At 38.0% G+C, this 26,278-nt stretch overlaps 1 protein-coding gene across 4 annotated transcripts in view; it reads right to left on the bottom strand.

Annotated features, from left to right (window-relative positions):
• Positions 1-26,278, bottom strand: part of ANKDD1B (ankyrin repeat and death domain containing 1B) — a 274,509-nt gene that overhangs the window by 224,657 nt on the left and 23,574 nt on the right. For all 4 annotated transcript variants that reach the window (XM_053701390.1, XM_053701391.1, XM_053701389.1 and 1 more), the window contains exon 2: positions 5,993-6,096. In XM_053701390.1, coding sequence (XP_053557365.1) covers positions 5,993-6,096 — 104 coding nt within the window. The remainder of the gene's footprint in view (positions 1-5,992; positions 6,097-26,278) is intronic.

The raw sequence follows: 26,278 nt of genomic DNA on the forward strand, positions 1-26,278 counted from the left end.
TTGTAGCTTAAAAATTCATTTTTAAAGTACAACTTATGTTTAAATTTCAAGTACAATTGATTCTCAGGGGCCTAGTTATCAAGCCGTCAACCTCAAATACGCTGCGTATTCCGCAGCGTATTTGTGGCGAGGCTGATACGCCTTAGTTATCAAAGGCTCGAGACCGGCAAAAGTAGAATTTTGTGACGTAAGCTTCGATCCGCCGGACTCAGTCCGACACAGATCGATTCTTACGTCACTCCAGATGTTCCGCACACAAGTGCGGCACATTCTCACTACTTTTGCTAGCTATCAAAAAACTAGCAGGTACGCTCGGCACTTTTACGGCCCAGCGTACCTGGTTTTCAAAGCGCCAGCCTGGAGGCGGCGGATCCCATAGGAATCAATGGGAGTCTGACCATAGCGAAAGTACAAGTTCGCTGCTGACAGACATCCCATTGATTTCTATGGGAGCTGTCTACACCTAACACCCTAACATGTACCCCGAGTCTAAACACCACTAATCTGACCCCCCCTACACCGCTGCAACTAAATAAAGTTATTACCCCCTAAACCGCCGCTCCCGGAGCCCACCGCAAGCTACTCTATACATATTAACCCCTAAACCGCCGCTCCCGGAGCCCACCGCAACTATAATAAATGTATTAACCCCTAAACCGCCGCTCCCTGAACCCGCCGCAACCTATATTAAATGTATTAACCCCTATCCTGCCCCCCCTACACCGTCGCCACCTATAATACATTTATTAACCCCTAATCTGCCCCCCCTACACCGTCGCCACCTATAATAAATTTATTAACCCCTATCCTGCCCCCCACTACGCCGCCGCCACTGTAATAAAATTATTAACCCCTAAACCTAACCCTAACCCTAACGCCCCCTAACTTAAATATTAATTAAATAAATCTAAATAAATTAACTCTTATTAACTAAATGAATCCTATTTAAAACTAAATACTTACCTTTAAAATAAACCCTAATATAGCTACAATATAAATAATAATTATATTCTAGCTATCTTAGGATTTATTTTTATTTTACAGGTACCTTTCAATTTATTTTAACCATGTACAATAGCTATTAAATAGTTATTAACTATTTAATAGCTTACCTAGCTAAAATAAAGAGAAATGTACCTGTGAAATAAATCCTAACCTAAGTTACAATTACACCTAACACTACACTATACTTTAATAAATTATTCCTATTTAAAAATAAATACTTACCTGTAAAATAAACCCTAAGATAGCTACAATGTAATTAATAATTATATTATAGCTATCTTAGGATTTATATTTATTTTACAGGTAACTTTGTATTTATTTTAGCTAGTTAGAATAGTTATTAAATAGTTATTAACTATTTAATAACTACCTAGCTAAAAGAAATACAAAATTACCTGTAAAATAAATCCTAACTTAAGTTACAATTAAACCTAATACTACACTATCATTAAATTAACTAAATAAACTACCTACAAATAACTACAATGAAATACAATTACATGAACTAACTAAAGTACAAAAAATAAAAAAAGCTAAGTTACAAAAAATAAAAAATTAAGTTACAAACATGTTAAAAATATTACAACAATTTTAAGCTACTTACACCTAATCTAAGCCCCCTAATAAAATAACAAACCCCCCCAAAATAAAAAAAATCCCTACCCTATTCTAAATTACATAAATTTCAAAGCTCTTTTACCTTACCAGCCCTTAAAAGGGCCATTTGTGGGGGCATGCCCCAAAAAGTTCAGCTCTTTTGCCTGTAAAATAAAAATACAACCCCCCCCCAACATTAAAACCCACCACCCACATACCCCTAATCTAACCCAAACCCCCCTTACAAAAACCTAACACTAATCCCCTGAAGATCATCCTACCTTGAGTCGTCTTCACTCAGCCGAGCCACCGATGGAACTGAAGAGGACACCTGGAGCGGAAGAAGTTAATCCTCCAAGCGGCGCTGAAGAAATCTTCCATCCGATGAAGTCATCATCCAGGCGGCGCTGAAGAAGTCTTCGATCCGGCCGATGTCATCTTCAAAGAGGCGCTGAAGAGGTCTTCTATCCGGGCGAAGTCATCTTCCAAGCCGGGTCTTGAATCTTCCTTCCGCCGACGCGGAACCACCTTCTTCACCGACGGACTACGACGAATGACGGCTCCTTTAAGGGACGTCATCCAAGATGGCGTCCCCTCAATTCCGATTGGCTGATAGGATTCTATCAGCCAATCGGAATTAAGGTAGGAAAATCTGATTGGCTGATGGAATCAGCCAATCAGATTCAAGTTCAATCCGATTGGCTGATCCAATCAGCCAATCAGATTGAGCTCGCATTCTATTGGCTGATCGGAACAGCCAATAGAATGCGAGCTCAATCTGATTGGCTGATTCCATCAGCCAATCAGATTTTCCTACCTTAATTCCGATTGTCTGATAGAATCCTATCAGCCAATCGGAATTGAGGGGACGCCATCTTGGATGACGTCCCTTAAAGGAGCCGTCATTCGTCGTAGTCCGTCGGTGAAGAAGGTGGTTCCGCGTCAGCGGAAGGAAGATTCAAGACCCGGCTTGGAAGATGACTTCGCCCGGATAGAAGACCTCTTCAGCGCCTCTTTGAAGATGACATCGGCCGGATCGAAGACTTCTTCAGCGCCGCCTGGATGATGACTTCATCGGATGGAAGATTTCTTCAGCGCCGCTTGGAGGATTAACTTCTTCCGCTCCGGATGTCCTCTTCAGTTCCATCGGTGGCTCGGCTGAGTGAAGACGACTCAAGGTAGGATGATATTCAGGGGATTAGTGTTAGGTTTTTGTAAGGGGGGTTTGGGTTAGATTAGGGGTATGTGGGTGGTGGGTTTTAATGTTGGGGGGGTTGTATTTTTATTTTACAGGCAAAAGAGCTGAACTTTTTGGGGCATGCCCCCACAAATGGCCCTTTTAAGGGCTGGTAAGGTAAAAGAGCTTTGAAATTTATGTAATTTAGAATAGGGTAGGGATTTTTTTTATTTTGGGGGGTTTGTTATTTTATTAGGGGGCTTAGATTAGGTGTAAGTAGCTTAAAATTGTTGTAATATTTTTAGCATGTTTGTAACTTAATTTTTTATTTTTTGTAACTTAGCTTTTTTTATTTTTTGTACTTTAGTTAGTTTATGTAATTGTATTTCATTGTAGTTATTTGTAGGTAGTTTATTTAGTTAATTTAATGATAGTGTAGTATTAGGTTTAATTGTAACTTAAGTTAGGATTTATTTTACAGGTAATTTTATATTTCTTTTAGCTAGGTAGTTATTAAATAGTTAATAACTATTTAATAACTATTCTAACTAGCTAAAATAAATACAAAGTTACCTGTAAAATAAATATAAATCCTAAGATAGCTAGAATATAATTATTAATTATATTGTAGCTATCTTAGGGTTTATTTTACAGGTAAGTATTTAGTTTAAATAGGATTCATTTAGTTAATAAGAGTTAATTTATTTAGATTTATTTAATTAATATTTAAGTTAGGGGGGCGTTATGGTTAGGGTTAGACTTAGGTTTAGGGGTTAATCATTTTATTACAGTGGCGGCGGCGTAGTGGGGGGCAGGATAGGGGTTAATAAAATTTATTATAGGTTGCGGCGGGTTCATGGAGCGGCGGTTTAGGGGTTAAACTATTTATTTAGTTGCGGAGAGGTGCGGGATCAGCAGGATAGGGGTTAATAATTTTATAATAGAGGGCGACGGTATAGGGGGGGCAGGATAGGGGTTACTAGGTATAATGTAGGTGGCAGCGGTGTCCGGGAGCGGCGGTTTAGGGGTTAATACATTTATCAGAGTTGCGGCAGGGTCTAGGAGCGGCGGTTTAGGGGTTAGTAACTTTATTGAGTTGCGGGGGGCTCCGGGGGCGCCGGTATAGGGGGTAGAACAGTGCAGTTTAGTGTGAGTGCTTAGTGACAGGCTAGCAATAAAGCTGGGAAAAAGCCGAAGGGCAGCGAGATCGGATGAGTGATAACTGTCACAATCCGCTGCTCATCGCCCCGCGGCTTTTTGACAGCTTTATTTGATAACTTAGGCGTATTTTTTCAGGTCCGCGGCGGCGAAGGTAGGCGAGCTTAGGCGGACGTATTGGGCCGGCGAAGCCAGAAAAGTAGACGGCTTGATAACTAGCCCCCTCAGACTGTATAAATATGTATATATATATATATATATATATATATATATATATATATATATCCTGACAAGAAATGCCTAACAGTAACATATTAGATAAATATATACTGAACTTAATGAATAGCTGTATGGTAGATATATAAATGTTTCAAAATGGTAACATTTGTTTCTTTATTTTACAGACAGCAAGATGTCCTATGAATATCAGCCATAAACATGGATCTGTCTACTCAAAAATTATTAGGAATGTGAAATATGCTGTGTTTGTATGAATATAATGCCAGGATGTTAAATACTATGATTCTGGGGAGAGCAAATAATTTACAGTGCAATTGCTTATTAATATGATTTTTAAACGCATTTTTAATATATCATAAGTGGAATATTTTCACGTTCCGTCTTAAAATGATCAGAAAAAATGGTACTGTGTGATCCATGTATATTTGAACATGTGACTTATTAATACAAGAGATTATAGTGTATTTGATAAACATTTTATAGGTTAGAAAATGGAACTGCAGCAATATTTGAATGAAACTATTTGTCTTTGTCTGCTACCCCCGATGGCCTAAATCCAGTATTACAGCCTGTTGAAAATGAAATTTCCCAGTAGCCAATCAGAGAAAATGCATATGCAAATCTATCAAATGATTAAGAAGTGAGGAGTTTTGTCTCAGACAAAAACTCCCTGCACAGAGAGAGAGGGATCTTGGTGGAAACATTTTTGGTTGGTAACTACTTTTGCAATCCTGCTTGCTGCCATCTTTGCTTATAGAAGGATCAGTGTGCGAACACAATTTTCTGTAAGACAAATACGTTGGGACACTCTTTGTGGATAAGAGACTATCAAGATTAATTCTCTTACAAATGTGCATAATTCCTCTAAACATATGACGATAGACATATTTGGATATTAACTGAATTCTCAAACTGGTGACCTGGTAAAGTATCAATAAATACATTCATTGTTGCTGCAGTCTAATTGAAGCTGATAAATTTAAAAGGGCACAATTAGTATTTTAAGCTTGTGTTTCATAGTCCTGTGTAGTTAAACTAGTCATATTTAGAGCTAAGTAATTGTCTGCTAGGCAAAAGTCCTTTGTGTTACATATTTCTAAGTCAGGCCTATTATTGTAAGTAAATCTCTCTGGTGTGCATTAAGTTATTGGCAACTATAAATTTTTTAGAATTGTCCTTAATTGTAGCTAAAAAGAGTTAATTTTGGTTCAGAGAAATTGGCTGTTAAAGCATCTTGTTATATCGTTTAACTAAGCACTGTTAAAGTTAGTGATCCATTATGAGTAGTTAATTGTAAAGGTATATTTGGTTTGCTTTGTAAAAAATATTGTAACAACATAAGTGTGTATCATTTGATTCATAATCTGGTTTCTATAAATATAATTCAATGTGTCTATAACTTTAACTTATCGTAAAGAACTTAGAAATAAATACTGTTTAATTGTTTCATATATGCATTTTAATTGGAGGTTATTTTAAAGAATAAATTATTAAGTAAATTGTATCATAACCTGGCCATATACTGACAGTGCAAAAGTCTTAGGCCACCACCAGCTTTGTTGTTTTAGCAAAGTTTTAATAACCATACATATTTATTGTAACAAGGGAAACACTGAATTTCATTAATTCCATGTATGCTACAGTTGGATAGAAGCTTTACGGTATAAATTGCTGTGATACATTTACATATGTATATAGTACAACTGAAGCATCACTTTTTCTAAAATATGTAGAATCAAGCACACTTTATCTAATGCTATGGTAACCGAGCTAAAGTATACAGAGTGAACTATATGATTTACTGGGTATACTCACATTATTTTTTGCATTAATGTTAACTTTTTCTTCTTGAAGCTCAGTCATGGTTTTCACATCGTTTTTCTTAGCAGCATTGTGAAACTTCATTTCATTTACCAGTACTATAAAACACAAAAGCTTCATTATTTGCTAAAATGTAATCATTTCATATGTCAATAGTTTGGTTTTATATAAGGGACAATCAGGTTTTATTAAATTTTCATGATTCAGATACAGAATTTAATTTTAAACAACTTTCCAATTTACTTCCATTAAAAAAAATGTGCACAGTCTTTTATATTTACACTTTTTGAGTCACCAGCTCCTACTGAGCATGTGCAAGAACTCACAGACTATACGTATATGCATTTGTGATTGGCTGATTGCTATAACATGGTACAGGGGCAGTGGAAATATGCATAACTTTGAAATGTGTTATAAAAGAATCTACTACTCATTTGAAATTCAGAATAAATGCTATTGTATTGTCTTTTTATCTTGCATTTGTTGATTATGCAAATCTACTGTGTTTACTGGTCCTTTAAAGAACATACAAGTACTATTATAAATACTATTATAAGGTTATAGTCCCATTTATAATAATTTTACAACTGTGAATTACTTTGTAATTTATACATATATTAATGTAATGTTCAGTATTTCTCTATAAAAACATGGGGCCAGATTACAATTGGCTTGCTAATGATAGCCAGTTTTGCTTGAACACGCTACAATTAGCACAAACTTTGATATTACATGGCAAAGTGCGTTAAAGGGACAGTCTAGTCCAAAAAAAACTTTCATGATTCAGATAAGGCATGTAATTTTAAACAATTTTCCAATTTACTTTTATCACCAATTTTTCTTTGTTCTCTTGGTATTCTTAGTTGAAAGCTTAACCTAGGAGGTTCATATGCTAATTTCTTAGACCTTGAAGGCCGCCTCTTAAGAATGCATTTTAACAGGTTTTTCACCACTAGAGGTGTGTTCATGTTTTTCATATAGATAACACTGTGCTCGTGCACGTGAAGTTACCTAGGAGCCATCACTGATTGGCTAAACTGCAAGTCTGTTAAAAGAACAAATAAAGGGGCAGTCTGCAGAGGCTTAGATACAAGATAATCACAGAGGTAAAAAAATATATAAATATAACTGTGTTGGTTATGCAAAACTAGGGAATGGGTAAACAAGGGATTATCTATCTTTTAAAACAATAACAATTCTGGTGTAGACTGTCCCTTTAACCAGAGAACTTCACATGAGCGCAACCATTACTTTCCATAGATATTGTGTATGTGCTTATTTGTGCTGGTATTACAAGTTGAAAGTTATAGTTTGTGCGCAAGTGAAAGACTAAACTGCATTGGATATTTAGCGTTACTTCAGACCTGAAGTAAACTGTAAGGGTTAAAATAAACCCAGCATGACTCACAGAGTGTAAAGATCATTGATCTATGTACAAATACTCTTCCATACTTGCCTTTGTAATTTTAATACATCTTTAATAAAGGTAAAATTTATAAACAAAGCCGTTTGGTGCTCCTCCTACTACGTTTTAACTGTGTGTGTGTATACATGTGTATTTATGTGTTTATAGGTGTAAATAGGTAAGTGCAGATATACATACATATATACAAATATATACACATAAATACATACTGTATATATATATATATATATATATATATATATATATATATACACTTTTGAGCCCTTCCCAGTCAAATACCTTGATACAAGCAATATAATTTTTATTAATTTCTAATGTGTGACATTCCAATGTTCTTCACAAAAAAATGGGGTTGCTAGTTATGTAGAAAGAAATACTGAATGTATTTGGCCCATTGAATGATTGATATAAGACTGTGTAAGATTGTCAGATAAATTTCAGACATTATGTCTGAAGAAGATTATGTCATTTAGAGCCAGAAACCCAGACATTAAAAATAATGATAAAAAGAGAGGACTACTATTGAGGTTAATCCTCTGAGCTATTAGAAGCTATAAAACAGCACCCCAGCCTTTGAAGCCAGCATTGGTTGTATTTAAAGACCAGTCAATCAATTAAATCATTAATGAAAGCTCATTATCAAACATTGGTAATGTCACACATTGCACCATCATTGTATATCACATAAATCTCCCTCAAAAGAGGATGCATGTTTATAACCTCTTTAATTATCAATTATTTGAGTGAGAACATTTATTGTGACTATTAACGGCACACTAGCCGAGAAATGCGTTGCTGTATTTTTAACTGATTTTAATAAAACTTTTATCACCATCCATGCTCTGTTTTGAGTATTTGATCGGGGTAAATCCCCGGACTCCATAATTTGCTCCATTTGGGCTCACGGATTGGCTTATTCCCTGGGTATTCCTGACGCGGCTGTTGAGTTCCACTCCGATTGGCGGAGATATCACTGCCGATGATTGCACTGTGTGTGCCATCATCCTTGTGAGTTCAAACTTGTCTGTCCCCCTGCATGTATTTAGGATTGACGTTATTACACCATTAGGCGCCTCCATTTTGTCTTTCAGAACTTGCTCATTAATATACATTTTTGGCAAATTATCTTCATCCAGCAAACGATCTTCAGCTATTTTGCATAGACAGCAACTTATGCATCAGAAGAAGACAGAACGTGTTGGTGAGAGCCAAAAATGCCCTGAGAAGTACATCAGGAGCTGATAACTAACAGTATATGGAATGAAGAACCAATGATATAGGGAGGGTATATGAGATCTCAAACCATTGCATGGAGCTGCAATAATAATATGAAGTAACACATCTGACTAGACCACCAGCAATTTGTTCCACAAATCAGCAGATATCTGGACAACTTTAGGAGAACAAGATTTACTTGTATGATATATTTTTTATGCTGAATAAAGGAAATTTATGCTTACCTGATAAATTTATTTCTTTTACAATATGACGAGTCCACGGATTTCATCCTTACTTGTGGGATTTAACCTCCTGCCAGCAGGAAGTGGCAAAGAGCACCAAAGCAGAGCTGTATATATAGCTCCTCCCTTTCCCTCCCCCTCCAGTCATTCAACTGAAGTTAGGAAGAGAAAGGAAGAGCCAAAGGTGCAGAGGTGACTGAAGTTTAACAAAAAATAAATACCTGTCTTAGAAATGACAGGGTGGGCCGTGGACTCATCATATCGTAAAAGAAATAAATTTATCAGGTAAGCATAAATTTCCTTTTCTTTTACAAGATATGACGAGTCCACGGATTCCATCCTTACTTGTGGGATACAATACCAAAGCTATAGGACACGGATGAAAGGGAGGGACAAGACAGGAACCTAAACGGAAGGCACCACTGCTTGAAGAACCTTTCTCTCAAAAACAGCTTCAGAAGAAGCAAAAGTATAAAATTTGGAAAATTTGGAAAAAGTGCGAAGAGACGACCAAGTTGCAGCCTTGCAAATCTGTTCAACAGAAGCATCATTTTTAAATGCCCATGAGGAAGCCACAGCCCTAGTGGAATGAGCCGTAATTCTTTCATGAGGCTGTTGTCCAGCAGTCTCATACGCCAGACAGATGATACTCTTCAGCCAAGAAGAAAGAGAGGTAGCAGTAGCTTTCTGGCCCCTACGCTTTCCAGAAAAAACAACAAATAATGAAGATGATTGACGGAATTCTTTAGTCGCCTGTAAGTAAAACTTCAGGGCATGGACCATGTCCAAGTTATGCAATAGATGCTCCTTCTTAGAAGAAGGATTAGGACATAATGAAGGAGCAGCAATTTCCTGATTAATATTCTTATTAGAAACAACCTTAGGAAGGAAACCAGGTTTGGTACGTAAAACCACCTTATCAGAATGGAAGATAAGATAAGGCGAATCACATTGTAACGCTGAAAGCTCAGAAACTCTACGAGCAGAAGAAATAGCAACCAAAAATAAAACTTTCCAAGATAACAACTTAATATCTATGGAATGCATGGGTTCAAATGGAACCCCTTGAAGAACATTAAAAACTAAATTCAAACTCCAGGGTGGAGCAATTGGTCTAAACAAAGGCTTGATTCTGGTCAGAGCCTGACAAAAGGACTGAACGTCTGGAACATCTGCCAAACGTTTGTGCAGTAAAATTGACAAAGCAGAAATTTGTCCCTTTAACTTGCTGATAACCCTTTCTCCAATCCTTCTTGGAGAAAAGACAGAATTCTGGGAATCCTAACTCTACTCCATGAGTAGCTCTTGGATTCGCACCAATAAGAATATTTACGCCATATCTTATGGTAGATCGTTCTAGTAACAGGCTTACGTGCCTGAATCAAAGTATCAATGACCGAATCAGAGAACCCCCGCTTAGATAAAATCAAGCGTTCAATCTCAAAGCAGTCAGTTGCAGAGAAACTAGATTTGGGTGTTGGAAGGGTCCTTGAATTAGAAGGTCGTGCCTCAATGGAAGCTTCCACGGCGGCAGAGAGGACATGTCCACTAGATCGGCATACCAAGTCCTGCGAGGCCATGCAGGTGCGATTAGAATTACTGAAGCCCTCTCCTATTTGATCCGAGCAATCACCCGGGGCCGGAGAGCAAACGGTGGAAACACATAAGCTAGGTTGAACGACCAAGGCACTGCCAAGGCATCTATCAGTTCGGCCTGAGGATCCCTTGACCTGGATCCGTATCTTGGAAGCTTGGCATTCTGACGAGAAAACCTCCGGATGGAGTTCCCACTCACCCGGATGAAACGTCTGTCTGCTTAAAAAATCCGCTTCCCAGTTGTCCACTCCTGGGATGTAGATTGCTGACAGATAACAAGAGTGGGCCTCCGCCCACCGAATTATCTTGGATACTTCTGTCATCGCTAAGGAACTCCTTGTTCCTCCCTGATGATTGATGTAAGCCACAGTCGTGATGTTGTCCGACTGAAAGCGAATGAATTTGGCCGAAGCCAACTGAGGCCACACCTGAAGTGCATTGAATATTGCTCTCAATTCCAGAATATTGATTGGAAGAAGCGACTCTGACTGAGTCCACACACTCTGAGCCTTCAGGGAATTCCAGACTGCACCCCAACCTAGTAAACTGGCGTCCGTCGTCACTATCACCCATGAGGGTCTGCAGAAGCACGTCCCTTGGGACAGATGATCCTGCGACAACCACCAAAGAAGAGAATCTCTTGTCTCCTGATCCAGATCTATATGAGGAGACAAATTAGCATAATCCCCATTCCACTGTCTGAGCATGCTCAGCTGTAGTGGTCTGAGATGAAAACGAGCAAATGGAATGATGTCTATTGCCGCCTCCATCAATCCAATTACCTCCATGCACTGGGCCACTGATGGCTGAGGATTGGACTGAAGGGCTCGGCATGTATTTAGAATCTTTAACTTTCTGACCTCCATCAAGAAAATTTTCATAGATATGGAATCTATTAGAGTTCCCAAGAAGGGAACCATTGTCTGTGGAATTAATTAACTCTTTTCTAGATTCACCTTCCACCCGTGAGTCCTTAGAAAGGACAGAACCAAGTCTGTATGAGACTTTGTCAGATGGTAAGATGAAGCCTGGATCAGAATATCGTCCAGATAAGATGCCACTGCAATGCCCCGCAGTCTGAGAACCACCAGAAGTGACCCTAGAACCTTCGTGAAGATTCTGGGTGCTGTGGCCAACCCGAAGGGAAGAGCCACAAACTGAAAATGTTTGTCCAGAAAGGCAAAACTTAGGAACTGATGATGATCCTTGTGGATAGGAATATGAAGGTATGCATCCTTCAAGTCCACGGTAGTCATATATTGACCCTCCTGGATCAATGGCAGAATTGTTTGAATAGTCTCCATCTTGAAGGATGAAGGAGAAACTTGTTTAGACTTTTTAGATCTAAAATAGGTCGAAACGTACCCTCTTTTTTGGGGACCACGAAAAGATTTGAGTAAAACCCCTGCCCCTGTTCCAGTATTGGAACGGGACGAATTACTCCCATAGTACAAAGGTCTTTTACACAACGTAAGAACGCCTCTCTTTTTATCTGGTCTACAGACAATCATGACAGAAGAAACCTCCCCCTTGGGAGAGAACTTTTGAATTCCAGTTGATACCCATTGGTCACAATTTGAAGTGCCCAGGGGTCCTGAACATCTCTTACCCAAGCCTGGGCAAAGAGAGAAAGTCTGCCCCCTACTACAACCTGTCCCAGATCGGGGGCCGCCCCTTCATGCTGTCTTGGTAGCAGCAGTGGGCTTCTTGGGTTGTTTACCCTTGTTCAGGGCAGAAAATAAGATGTCTCCTCTCCTCCTGAGAAGTAATAGACTGACGATTTCTCCCTGAGAAAAATAGTACTCACTGGCACCATTTTAAAATAAAAAACTTATTGATTGAAGAATCTAAACTAACACCTCACTTTACCTATTCCTATCACTAACACAGGCAAAGAGAATGACTGGAGGGGGAGGGGAAGGGAGGAGCTATACAGGGAGTGCAGAATTATTAGGCAAATGAGTATTTTGACCACATCATCCTCTTTATGCATGTTGTCTTACTCCAAGCTGTATAGGCTCGAAAGCCTACTACCAATTAAGCATATTAGGTGATGTGCATCTCTGTAATGAGAAGGGGTGTGGGCTTATGACATCAACACCCTATATCAGGTGTGCATAATTATTAGGCAACTTCCTTTCCTTTGGCAAAATGGGTCAAAAGAAGGACTTGACAGGCTCAGAAAAGTCAAAAATAGTGAGATATCTTGCAGAGGGATGCAGCACTCTTAAAATTGCAAAGCTTCTGAATCGTGATCATCGAACAATCAAGCGTTTCATTCAAAATAGTCAACAGGGTCGCAAGAAGCGTGTGGAAAAACCAAGGCGCAAAATAACTGCCCATGAACTGAGAAAAGTCAAGCGTGCAGCTGCCAAGATGCCACTTGCCACCAGTTTGGCCATATTTCAGAGCTGCAACATCACTGGAGTGCCCAAAAGCACAAGGTGTGCAATACTCAGAGACATGGCCAAGGTAAGAAAGGCTGAAAGACGACCACCACTGAACAAGACACACAAGCTGAAACGTCAAGACTGGGCCAAGAAATATCTCAAGACTGATTTTTCTAAGGTTTTATGGACTGATGAAATGAGAGTGAGTCTTGATGGGCCAGATGGATGGGCCCGTGGCTGGATTGGTAAAGGGCAGAGAGCTCCAGTCCGACTCAGACGCCAGCAAGGTGGAGGTGGAGTACTGGTTTGGGCTGGTATCATCAAAGATGAGCTTGTGGGGCCTTTTCGGGTTGAGGATGGAGTCAAGCTCAACTCCCAGTCCTACTGCCAGTTTCTGGAAGACACCTTCTTCAAGCAGTGGTACAGGAAGAAGTCTGCATCCTTCAAGAAAAACATGATTTTCATGCAGGACAATGCTCCATCACACGCGTCCAAGTACTCCACAGCGTGGCTGGCAAGAAAGGGTATAAAAGAAGAAAATCTAATGACATGGCCTCCTTGTTCACCTGATCTGAACCCCATTGAGAACCTGTGGTCCATCATCAAATGTGAGATTTACAAGGAGGGAAAACAGTACACCTCTCTGAACAGTGTCTGGGAGGCTGTGGTTGCTGCTACACGCAATGTTGATGGTGAACAGATCAAAACACTGACAGAATCCATGGATGGCAGGCTTTTGAGTGTCCTTGCAAAGAAAGGTGGCTATATTGGTCACTGATTTGTTTTTGTTTTGTTTTTGAATGTCAGAAATGTATATTTGTGAATGTTGAGATGTTATATTGGTTTCACTGGTAAAAATAAATAATTGAAATGGGTATATATTTGTTTTTTGTTAAGTTGCCTAATAATTATGCACAGTAATAGTCACCTGTACACACAGATATCCCCCTAAAATAGCTATAACTAAAAACAAACTAAAAACTACTTCCAAAACTATTCAGCTTTGATATTAATGAGTTTTTTGGGTTCATTGAGAACATGGTTGTTGTTCAATAATAAAATTAATCCTCAAAAATACAACTTGCCTAATAATTCTGCACTCCCTGTATATACAGCTATGCTGTGGTGCTCTTTGGCACTTCCTGCTAGCAGGAGGTTAAATCCCACAAGTAAGGATGAAATCCGTGGACTCGTCATATCTTGTAAAAGAAATAGGGAGTGTATATTTGTTTGTGTCTTTGTGTGTATATATATATATATACATATATTTAAATTTAAATTTAATTTTATAAATATATATACACATTATGAAATAGAATTCAAAGTTGGCAGAACTTGCCTGACAAGAGTGCAACATTTATTTCAACAGTCAGCCCACTTTCATAAACTTTATATTTGCTCTGCTATTGATATATTGTAGCCTTTCCTTCATGTTATTGTTTTACATTATCTACATTATTTGCACAGTAAGTCTAACTTAGAAGAAGGAAAACAATTTGCACATATGTACATCTTTAACACATTGTAACTCTACCACTGGTTATTTACAACAATTTGTTCATATAGCAACTTATATAAACATATATATTGGCCCATATCCAATAAGACTTGTTTGTGAGCCAATTGTCTCATGTAAAAACGTTGCCACAACATAGCAACTAAAAAAATGTGCAATTTAAAAAAGATTAGTACCTGCCCCTCTCTGCATACATGCGGCTAGAGTTTGGCGGTAGCCATCAAAACCAGCGTTAGGGGGTCCTAACGCTCGTTTTTACCGCCCGCTGGTATTTGGAGTCAGTGATTAAAGGGTCTAACGCTCACTTTGCAGCCGCGACTTTTCAATACCGCAGACCCCCCTACGCCAATTGCGTATCCTATCTTTTCAATGGGATCTTTCTAACGCCGGTATTTAGAGTCATGGCTGAAGTGAGAGTTATAAATCTAACGACAAAACTCCAGCCGCAGAAAAAAAACAGGAGTTAAGAGCTTTTTGGGCTAACGCCGGTTCATAAAGCTCTTAACTACTGTGCTCTAAAGTACACTAACACCCATAAACTACCTATGTACCCCTAAACTGAGCCCCCCCCCACATCACCGCCACTCTATTAAATTTTTTAACCCCTAATCTGCCGACCGCACACTGCCGCCACCTACGTTATCCCTATGTACCCCTAATCTGCTACCCCTAATACCGCCGACCCCTATATTATATTTATTAACCCCTAATCTGCCGCCCCCGCTATTGCTGACACCTGCATATTTTTTTTAACCCCTAATCTGCCGCTCCGTACACCGCCTCAACCTACATTATACCTATGTACCCCTAATCTGCTGCCCCTAACACCGCCGACCCCTATATTATATTTATTAACCCCTAATCTGCCGCCCCCAACGTCGCCTCCACCTACCTACAATAATTAACCCCTAATCTGCCGACCAGACCTCACAGCTACTCTAATAAATGTATTAACCCCTAAGGCTAAGTCTAACACTAACACCCCCCTAAGTTAAATATAATTTAAATCTAACAAAATAAATTAACTCTTATTAAATAAATTATTCCTATTTAAAGCTAAATACTTACCTGTAAAATAAATCCTAATATAGCTACAATATAAATTATAATTATCAATAGAATGCGAGCTCAATCTGATTGGCTGATCGGATCAGCCAATCGGATTGAACTTGAATCTGATTGGCTGATTCCATCAGCCAATCAGAATTTTCCTACCTTAATTCCGATTGGCTGATAGAATCCTATCAGCCAATCGGAATTCGAGGGACGCCATCTTGGATGACGTCCCTTAAAGGAACCGTCATTCGTCGGGAAGTCGTCGGGAAGTCGTCGGTGAAGATGTTCCGCGTCGGCGGGATGAACTACATGGATCCGGAAGAAAGAAGATTGAAGATGCCGCTTGATAGAAGACTTCAGTCGGATCATGGACCTCTTCAGCTCCCGCTTGGATGAAGACTTCAGCCGGATCATGGACATCTTCAGCCCCCCGCTTGGGCTTGGATCAAGACATCGGAGGCTCTTCTGGATCGATCGGTGAACCCGGCGTGGTGAAGACAAGGTAGGGAGATCTTCAGGGGCTTAGTGTTAGGTTTATTTAAGGGGGGTTTGGGTTAGATTAGGGGTATGTGGGTGGTGGGTTGTAATGTTGGGGGGGTATTGTATGTTTTTTTTTACAGGCAAAAGAGCTGAATTCTTTGGGGCATGCCCCGCAAAGGGCCCTTTTCAGGGCTGGTAAGGTAAAAGAGCTTTTCTATTTTAATTTTAGAATAGGGTAGGGCATTTTTTTATTTTGGGGGTCTTTGTTATTTTATTAGGGGGCTTAGAGTAGGTGTAATTAGTTTAAAATTGTTGTAATATTTTTCTAATGTTTGTAAATATTTTTTTATTTTTTGTAACTTAGTTCTTTTTTATTTATTTTTTGTACTTAAGTTAGTTTATTTCATTGTATTTATTTGTAGGTATTTCATGTAATTAATTTATTGATAGTGTAGTGTTAGATTTAATTGTAGGTATTTTATTTAATTAATTTATTGATAGTGTAGTGTTAGGTTTAATTGTAACTTAGGTTAGGATTTATTTTACAGGTAATTTTGTAATTATTTTAACTAGGTAACTATTATATAGTTATTAACTATTTAATAGCTATTGTACCTGGTTAAAATAATTACAAAGTTGCCTGTAAAATAAATATTAATCCTAAAATAGCTACAATATAATTACAATTTATATTGTAGCTATATTAGGATTTATTTTACAGGTAAGTATTTAGCTTTAAATAGGAATAATTTATTTAATAAGAGTTAATTTATTTTGTTAGATTTAAATTATATTTAACTTAGGGGGGTGTTAGTGTTAGGGTTAGACTTAGCTTTAGGGGTTAATACATTTATTAGAGTAGCTGTGAGGTCCGGTCGGCAGATTAGGGGTTAATTATTGTAGGTATGTGGAGGCGACGTTGGGGGCGGCAGATTAGGGGTTAATAAATATAATATAGGGATCAGCGGTGTTAGGGGCAGCAGATTAGGGGTACATAGCTATAATGTAGGTTGCGGCGGTGTACAGAGCGGCAGATTAGGGGTTAAAAAAATATGCAGGTGTCAGCGATAGCGGGGGCGGCAGATTAGGGGTTAATAAGTGTAATGCTAGGGGTGTTTAGACTCGGGGTACATGTTAGAGTGTTAGGTGCAGACTTAGGAAGTGTTTCCCCATAGGAAACAATGGGGCTGCGTTAGGAGCTGAACGCTGCTTTTTTGCAGGTGTTAGGTTTTTTTTCAGCTCAAACTGCCCCATTGTTTCCTATGGGGGAATCGTGCACAAGCACGTTTTTGAAGCTGGCCGCGTCCGTAAGCACCGCTGGTATCAAGAGTTGCAGTGGCGGTAAATTATGCTCTACGCTCCCTTTTTGGAGCCTAACGCGCTGAAAACGCAGCCATTCTGTAAACTCTAAATACCAGCGGTATTTAAAAGGTGCGGAGAAAAAAAAGCATGCGTTAGCTACGCGGGTCGTTACCGACAAAACTCTAAATCTAGCCGATGATTTGCAAGTGCTAATATGTAAAAGTATCTGTCTCATCACTGTTCATCGAGCAAACTCCACTGTGACATTGCAAAAAATGCCTGCAAAATGTTACAGAACAATCTTAAAAATAAACAAAAATTTCCCTTGGTAAAACATTCTACACCTTCAAAAAAAAAAAGGAAAATTGAAAAAGTAAAAAAACAAAACAAAAAATTAGGAAAATGTTTCAGCTTTGCAAGAAAGGAATTATTTAAGGAGTTTGCATGATGGGTAATAGTCACCCTGAAAAATCTTAAGCCCCTCCGAGGAATGGTCACAGTTAGTCTCCAAGACACGTCTCATTCTATTGAGCAAAACTAATTTCCTATAACAAAACAGTATGCAAATATTTCACAATTTAAAGCATGAACATTAACAACATAGCATGATCTATGTGTTTAAGGAAAAGTTTTGAACCTTTGTAGTAAAAGGCTTAAAAAATTGTCTGCCTAAGTGTTTTGTCTCTTATAATTCATTTTTTCTTTAAGTAATTATATTTGAGGTTAATAACTGAACACTTAAGGAGCAGTGCCTAAGCATATAGGAGACTATATTTACAAAATTGGGGTCCTCTTTTTTAATTGCCTCTCTTGTTGTTAAAATAATGTAGAAGACTTTAGCATAAAAATTACCTTAAAATAAGCACTTAGCGGTTAAGGCTCTTTACAGGCTCGAGCAGAAGTTTTTGTTACTTACCTTAGCTCTAATTATTTCAAACTGTTGGCGTATCTATAGCAAAATACGGGTATTATTAACAAATCTCCACTTTAAAGCTGAATTAACTTTAACTTGTAAGAGTACAAAGATCCCAGTACAAGCTTTTGAGAGCGAAGCTAGATATCATCATATAGCAGTTAGTTGACCTGCTTAGTGCAGCAGCAGTAAGCACAAGTTAACTTATCAGTTTATAGGGTGTAAAACACATGTTTTATAATAACAAAGATATAAGGGTTCTATGTTAAAGTAATGTGTTAATTTAACCACCACAGAATGGAAAGACCATATATACACATAAGCTTACCGGCTATCCAGCACCAATATACAATTGAATATATTTGATACATTATGTCAGCTACCACTAGTTGACACTTGATAACATTGTAGTACGATTTAGACATAATATAAATGCTCATATTGTATAAGGGTGTTTACAGCTAAATTTAATAGAAGCATTTATTTGGTAAACATATTGCAAGCTTTAGAAATCTCATTACCCATCATTATGTTCAATGGAAATTGCTGGATATAACCACTTGCAGTATTTAAAAGTGCAGACAATCAAAATTTAATATTAGCACTTGTTTGGTTACACACCTGTAGGTTTAGACATCCCATTACTTAGAATAAGGTCTAACAAGACTGATTGATATGCTTATATAATATCAATGAATCAGCCCTGTACTGAAAGTTACTAACAATCAATAAATCTATAATACCTAGAGTGATATATACATACACTACTAGTATTATCTTACTGTGTTCAGGTTTTTATTGTAGATATAAATGGAGAGAAACTATACTTACGCAACATATACTAAAATATAGAGCTGAGCCATATTTTTGTCAAAGTGTCATTAAAATTATGAGCCACAACCCAAGTAAATTGACAATAATAGATCACAGAAGTATATTATTATAGGAAATAATGCACCAATATTTCCAAGTGGTAATCTAAGAGATTGGCCAGCCATAAGGCCACATAGACCCACAGTAGATTAATAGTTATATATATATACCGATACTATAATCTGTGTCTTATTACTTTTTTACTAAGTGCTCTACATACTTAGTATTGTTAATGCTGAATACTGAATAACCAACAGAGAGAGTGTTTTAACATTTTCTAGGGTAGCATACACACATACTTTATGCTGTCTTTTTAATTTAATCAAAAAAGGTTATATTTTAATTTTTGCTATCTTTGTGCTCCAAAGTTCCAGTAATCAACAGAACCAATCAACATAATCGAGTAACAGTGTATAAAAGCATTTCTTTTTTTTTTGGAACTGACTTGCTTACCCAGCAGGTTCAGTCCAATTTTGTAAATATAGCATGATCTATATTGTAAATATAAACGTGTAAACTATGATCACCAAATGGCACAAATCTATACAATGTAAATATCACTAATCTGTTAATAACAAAATCCCATAGAATTTCTACAGACAGGAAAGACTTCAAAAGACTTCAAAAGTTCATATTTGCATTATTTAGCTAAAAAAAGTTTCAGAAGTTCAAATGATAGTATAAAAAACTATATCCAGCCATTCCATTGTCAGTTGAATACTTTCTATGTCAGTCAAGTATGTATGCCTACATTTTATTCTTGGCAATATTAACCACATTAAAAAATTACTTTATTGTTCTGCTGCTGGCGTGTAGCAGTAGCCCTAGCTACGTGTTTAACTTTATATAAAGAGGCACACAAAAATGTTCTATCATGATTCAGATAGAGAATACAATTTTAAACAACTTTTTAATTTACTTATATTATCTCATTTGTTTTATTCTCTTGGTATCCTCCGAAAGAGAGTTAAATACATAGCTAAAGCCCCACTCTGGTGGGATTGGTGATTAGTGACTGCATACATATGCCAATCCTGGTAGCCTCACTGCACATTTCTTCCTTGGAAGCTGTTACAGCTCACTTTGTGGGGACTAACACATAGTAAGCATAATAAAGTTCTTTTAAACTTTTTTTTATATAAGTTATATAAATACGAAGGAAAGAAAAAAAACATCAAAATCAAACATAGCTTGTTAATGACAAACATGCATCAAATTAAGTATTATCACTAGCAAGGTCCATTCACATATGTATGTATATTTTTGCCCTGGGACCGCTGTTTAAGAATTTCTACCATGCATGCTAGTTAAATATTTAAAAAAAACAAAAAAAATAATTAAACAGAAGGTGCTTGATTGTGCAGTACTGGTCCCTAAAGTGCCATAAAACAGGTTCAGATCTGTGCATATCCTAAAAGGGCTAATTAAGTAAAAATAGTTTGCATAAAAAAAATGTTTAAAAATTGTTGGGAAGTATTTTAAAATAATTTTCAAAAATAAGCAAAAATATTTAAAAACATAATTTATGTAAGAACTTACCTGATAAATTCATTTCTTTCATATTGGCAAGAGTCCATGAGCTAGTGACATATGGGATATACATTCCTACCAGGAGGGGCAAAGTTTCCCAAACCTCAAAATGCCTATAAATACACCCCTCACCACACCCACAATTCAGTTTAACGAATAGCCAAGCAGTGGGGTGATAAAGAAAGGAGTAGAAAACATCAACAAAGGAAATTTGGAAATAATTGTGCTTTATACAAAAAAATCATAACCACCATAAAAAGGGTGGGCCTCATGGACTCTTACCAATATGAAAGAAATGAATTTATCAGGTAAGTTCTTACATAAATTATGTTTTCTTTCATGTAATTGGCAATTAGTCCATGAGCTAGTGACATATGGGATATCAATACCCAAGATGTGGAGTCTTCCACTCAAGAGTCACTAGAGAGGGAGGGAATAAAATAAAAACAGCCATATACCGCTGAAAAAATTAATCCACAACCCCAAAAAATAAGTTTATTTTCATTTTTGAAAGAAAAAAACTTAAATCAAAAGCAGAAGAATCAAACTGAAACAGCTGCCTGAAGAACTTTTCTACCAAAAACTGCTTCCGAAGAAGCAAATACATAAAAACGGTAGAATTTAGTAAATGTATGCAAAGAGGACCAAGTCGCTGCTTTGCAAATCCAATCAACTGAAGCTTCATTCTTAAAAGCCCACGAAATGGAGACTGAACTAGTAGAATGAGCTATAATTCTCTGAGGCGGGGCTTGACCCGACTCCAAATAAGCTTGAAGAATCAAAAGCTTTAACCAAGAGGCCAAGGAAATAGCAGAGGCCTTCTGACCTTTCCTAGGACCAGAAAATATAACAAATAGACTAGAAGTCTTCCTGAAATCTTAAGTAGTTTCAACATAATATTTCAAAGTTCTCACCACATCCAAAGAATGTAAGGATCTTTCCAAAGGATTCTTAGGATTAGGACACAAGGAAGGGACAACAATTTCTCTACTAATGTTGTTAGAATTCACAACCTTAAGGAAAAATTCAAATGAAGTCCGCAAAACCGCCTTATCCTGATGAAAAGTCAGAAAAGGAGATTCACAAGAAAGAGCAGATAGCTCAGAAACTCTTCTAGCAGAAGAGATAGCCAAAAGGAACAACACTTTCCAAGAAAGTAGTTTAATGTCCAAAGAATGCATAGGCTCAAATGGAGGAGCCTGTAAAGCCTTCAGAACCAAAATTAAGACTCCAAGGAGGAGAAATTGATTTAATGACAGGCTTAATACGAACTAAAGCCTGTACAAAACAGTGAATATCAGGAAGTATAGCAATCTTTCTGTGAAATAAAACAAAAAGAGCGGAGATTTGTCCTTTCAAGGAACTTGCAGACAAACCCCCAGGAGCTGGATTCCGCCCAAACAAGTATTCAAGATACTTTTTTTCATAGCTTGGGGACTGTGAGTCCCACCCTGATGATTGACATATGCCACTGTTGTGATAATGTCTGTCTGAAAACAAATGAACGGTTCTCTCTTTAACAGAGGCCAAATCTAAAGAGCTCTGAGAATTGCACGGAGTTCTAAAATATGTATTGGAAATCTCGCCTCTTAAGATTTCCAAACCCCTTGTGCTGTCAGAGGTCCTCAAACAGCTCCCCAACCTGAAAAACTTGCATCTGTTGTGATCACAGTCCAGGTTGGCCAAACAAAAGAAGCCCCTTGAACTAAATGATAGTGATCTATCCACCATGTCAGAGAGTGTCGTACATTGGGATTTAAGGATATTAAATTGAGATATCTTTGTATAATCCCTGCACCATTGATTCAGCATACAAAGCTGAAGAGGTCTCATGTGAAAATGAGCAAAGGGAATCGCGTCCGATGCTGCAGTCATGAGACCTAAAACTTTCATGCACATAGCCACTGAAGGGAATGACTGAGACTGAAGGTGCCGGCAGGCTGCAACCAATTTTAAACGTCTCTTGTCTGTTAGAGACAGAGTCATGGACACTGAATCTATCTGGAAGCCTAAAAAGGTGATTTGTGTGAGATTCTGCAGTACGTAAAGATTGAGCTAGTACCAAGATATCGTCCAAATAAGGAAACACCGCAATACCCTGTTCTCTGATTACAGAGAGTAGGACACCCAGAACCTTTGAGAAGATTCTTGGAGCGGTTGCTAGGCCAAATGGCAGAGCAACAAATTGGTAATGCTTGTCTAGAAAAGAGAATCTCAGAAACTGAATATGTTCTGGATGAATCGGAATATGAAGGTATGCATCCTGCAAGTCAATTGTAGACATATAATGTCCTCGCTGAACAAAAGGCAGAATAGTCCTTATAGTCACCATCTTGAAAATTGGTACTCTAACATAACGATTAAAAATTTTCAGATCCAGAACTGGTCTGAATAAATTTTCCTTCTTTGGGACAATGAATAGATTTGAATAAAACCCCAAACCTTGTTCCAGAAGAGGAACTGGCATGATTACCCCTGAAGACTCCAGGTCTGAAACACAGTTCAGGAAAGCCTGAGCTTTTACTGGATTTTACTGGGATACGTGAGAGAAAAAATCTTCTCACAGGAGGTCTTACTCTGAATCCTATTCGATACCCTTGAGAGACAATGCTCTGAATCCATTGATTTTGAACAGATTTTATCCAAATATCCTTGAAAAACCTTAATATGCCCCCTACCAGCTGAGCTGGAATGAGGGCCGCAGCTTAATGCGGACTTAGGGGCTGACTTTGGTTTCCTAAAAGGCTTGGATTTATTCCAATTTGAGGAAGGTTTCCAATTGGAGGCAGATTCCTTGGGGGGAGGATAGAGTTTTCATTCCCTATTCTGACAAAAGGAACGAAAACGGTTAGAAGCCTTAGATTTACCCTTAAGTTTTTTATTCTGAGGCAGAAAAACTCCTTTTCCCCCAGTAACAGTTGAAATAATAGAATCCAACTGAGAACGAAATAAATTATTACCTTGGAAAGAAAGAGATAGTAATCTAGATTTAGATGTCATATCAGCATTCCAAGATTTAAGCCACAAAGCTCTTCTAGCTAATATAGCTAAAGACATGGATCTAACATTACAAATAAAATGATTAGCATGTTGCAGTAAGCAAATAATGCTAGGTACGTCAGAATCCAATTCTTGTTGCACTAAATTCTCCAACCAGAAAGTTGATGCAGCCGCAACATCAGCCAAAGAAATTGCAGGTCTGAGAAGATGACCTGAATATAAATAGGCCTTCCTTAGATAAGATTCAAGCTTCCTATCTAAAGGACCCTTAAAGGAAGTACTATCTACCATAGGAATAGTAGTACGTTTAGCAAGAGTAGAAATAGCCCCATCAATTTTGGGGATCTTTTCCCAAAACTCTATAAATTTTGCTGGCAAAGGATACAATATTTTAAACCTTAAAAAAGGAATAAAAGAAGTACCTGGCTTATTCCATTCCTTAGAATCATATCAGAAATAGGAAAAAACTCCTGGAGAAACCACAGGAGGTTTAAAAACAGCATTTAAACGTTTATTAGACTGAACGTCAAGAGGACTGGTTACCTCAATATCCAAAGTAATTAACACTTCTTAATAAAGAACGCATATACTCAATTTTAAATAAATAAGTAGATTTGTCAGTGTCAATGTCTGAGGAGGATCTTTTGAATCAGATAGATCCTCATCAGAAGAGGATAAATTATCATATTATTGGTCATTTGAAATTTCATCAACTAAATGAGAAGTTTTAAAAGACCTATTACATTTATTTGAAGGTGGAAATGCAGACAAAGCCTTCAGAATAGAATCGGAAACAAATTCTTTAAAAATTTACAGGTATATTATGCACATTAGAAGTTGAAGAAACTGCAACTGGCAATGTACTATTACTGATGGACACATTATCTGAAATGTAAAAGTTTATCAAAACAACTATTACAAATGACATTCGGCGACATAATTTCTACAACTTTACAACAAATGCACTTAGCTTTTGTAAAATCGATGTCAAGCAGCAATGTTCCAGCAGAAGCTTCTGAGGCAGGGTCAAAGTGAGACATCTTGCAAAATGTAAGAGAAAAAACAACATATAAAGCAAAATTATCTATTTCCTTATATGACAGTTTCAGGAATGGGAAAAAATGCAAATAGCATAGCCCTCTGATAGAGAAAAAATCAAGAGGCAAACATCAATGGGGTATTGAAATAATGAAAAAGTTTGGTCATTACTGACGCAAGTGTGTCATTTCCGGTTATTTTTTGGCGCCAAAAAAAGTTTAGTTACATTGTGCGTCATTTTTTGGCGCCAAAAAATAACCGGAAATGACACACTTGCGTCACTAATGACGCAACCGTGCGAAAGGTCTCGGTGTCAAGTATGACGCCGGAAATGACGAACTTGTGTCATAGACGTACCTTTTCGCGCCAAAAAAATGTTCGCACAAAAAATTACGCAATAAAGTTTAGCATTTTTCGCACCCGCGGGCCTAATACCGCCCGCAATTTGTAAGAAGTGGTCAATTGAAAAAAAGACTAAACCCCAGGTAAGAAATAAATTTCATTTTTAAAAGATGTTTATATTCCCCAAATATGAAACTGACAGTCTGCAGAAGGAAATACATGAACCTGACTCATGGCAAATATAAGTATAATACATATATTTAGAACTTTATATAAGTGCCAAACCATAGCTGGGGTGCCTTAAGTAATAAAAAACATACTTACCAAAAGACACCCATCCACATATAGCAGATAGCCAAACCAGTACAGAAACAGTTATCAGTAGAGGTAATGGTAAATTGAGAGTATATCGTCGATCTGAAAAGGGAGGTAGGAGATGAATCTCTACGACCGATAACAGAGAACCCATGAAATAGAACCCCGTTAGGGAAATCATCGTATTCAATAAGTGATACTCCCTTCACGTCCCTCTGACATTCGCTGTACTATGAGAGGATTCGGGCTTCAACAATGCTGAGAAGCGCATATCAACGTAGAAATCTTAGCACAAACTTACTTCACCACCTCCATAGGAGGCAAAGTTTGTAAAACTGAATTGTGGGTGTGGTGAGAGGTGTATTTATAGGCATTTTGAGGTTTGGGAAACGTTGCCCCTCCTGGTAGGATTGTATATCCCATATGTCCCTAGCTCATGGACTCTTGCCAATTACATGAAATAAATAGCCATGCTGTCTGAACACTGTGCTCCACCCCTCTTATCAGTGTTTAGACACAAGCTTTGCATTTTAACTGAGTTCACAGCTTCTAGGCAAGCTCCAGCAGATAATCCCTATTCATTTGTGCATTTTACCAAAACAACAATGGATATAGCTACAGCCATAAAAGGAATTGTGTTGGAGGAGCTAGAGCTGTACAATTCAGAAACTCAAAAGAAAGGGTTAATGGTGAGGCACTGTAGTATAAATTTGCAGGTAAATTAATTAATGTACATCCTATACTATAAAAGGCCAAGTGTGTTTGTCCGAAGCTGTCATGCGCAGTAGAGACAGCACGCGGACAAACACACTGGCCTAAGTCCCTACCTGTTCTGCCGACTGCGCCGAGCAAAAGTGGGCGTGGCCGAGCGTGAAGGGGCGGGGCCTAACGCGAAGGCCCGTGAAGGGGGCGGAGCCTAGCGTGAAGGCCCGTGAAGAGAGCTCAAACAGCTCAAGAGAGGGTGGAGGGATGTGGGGAGAGGGGGGGAGATGTGGAGTGAGGGGGGAGATGTGGGGAGATGTGGGAGATATGGAGTGAGGGGG

Source organism: Bombina bombina, chromosome 2 (assembly GCF_027579735.1).
Source record: "Bombina bombina isolate aBomBom1 chromosome 2, aBomBom1.pri, whole genome shotgun sequence".
Lineage (NCBI taxonomy): Eukaryota > Metazoa > Chordata > Amphibia > Anura > Bombinatoridae > Bombina > Bombina bombina.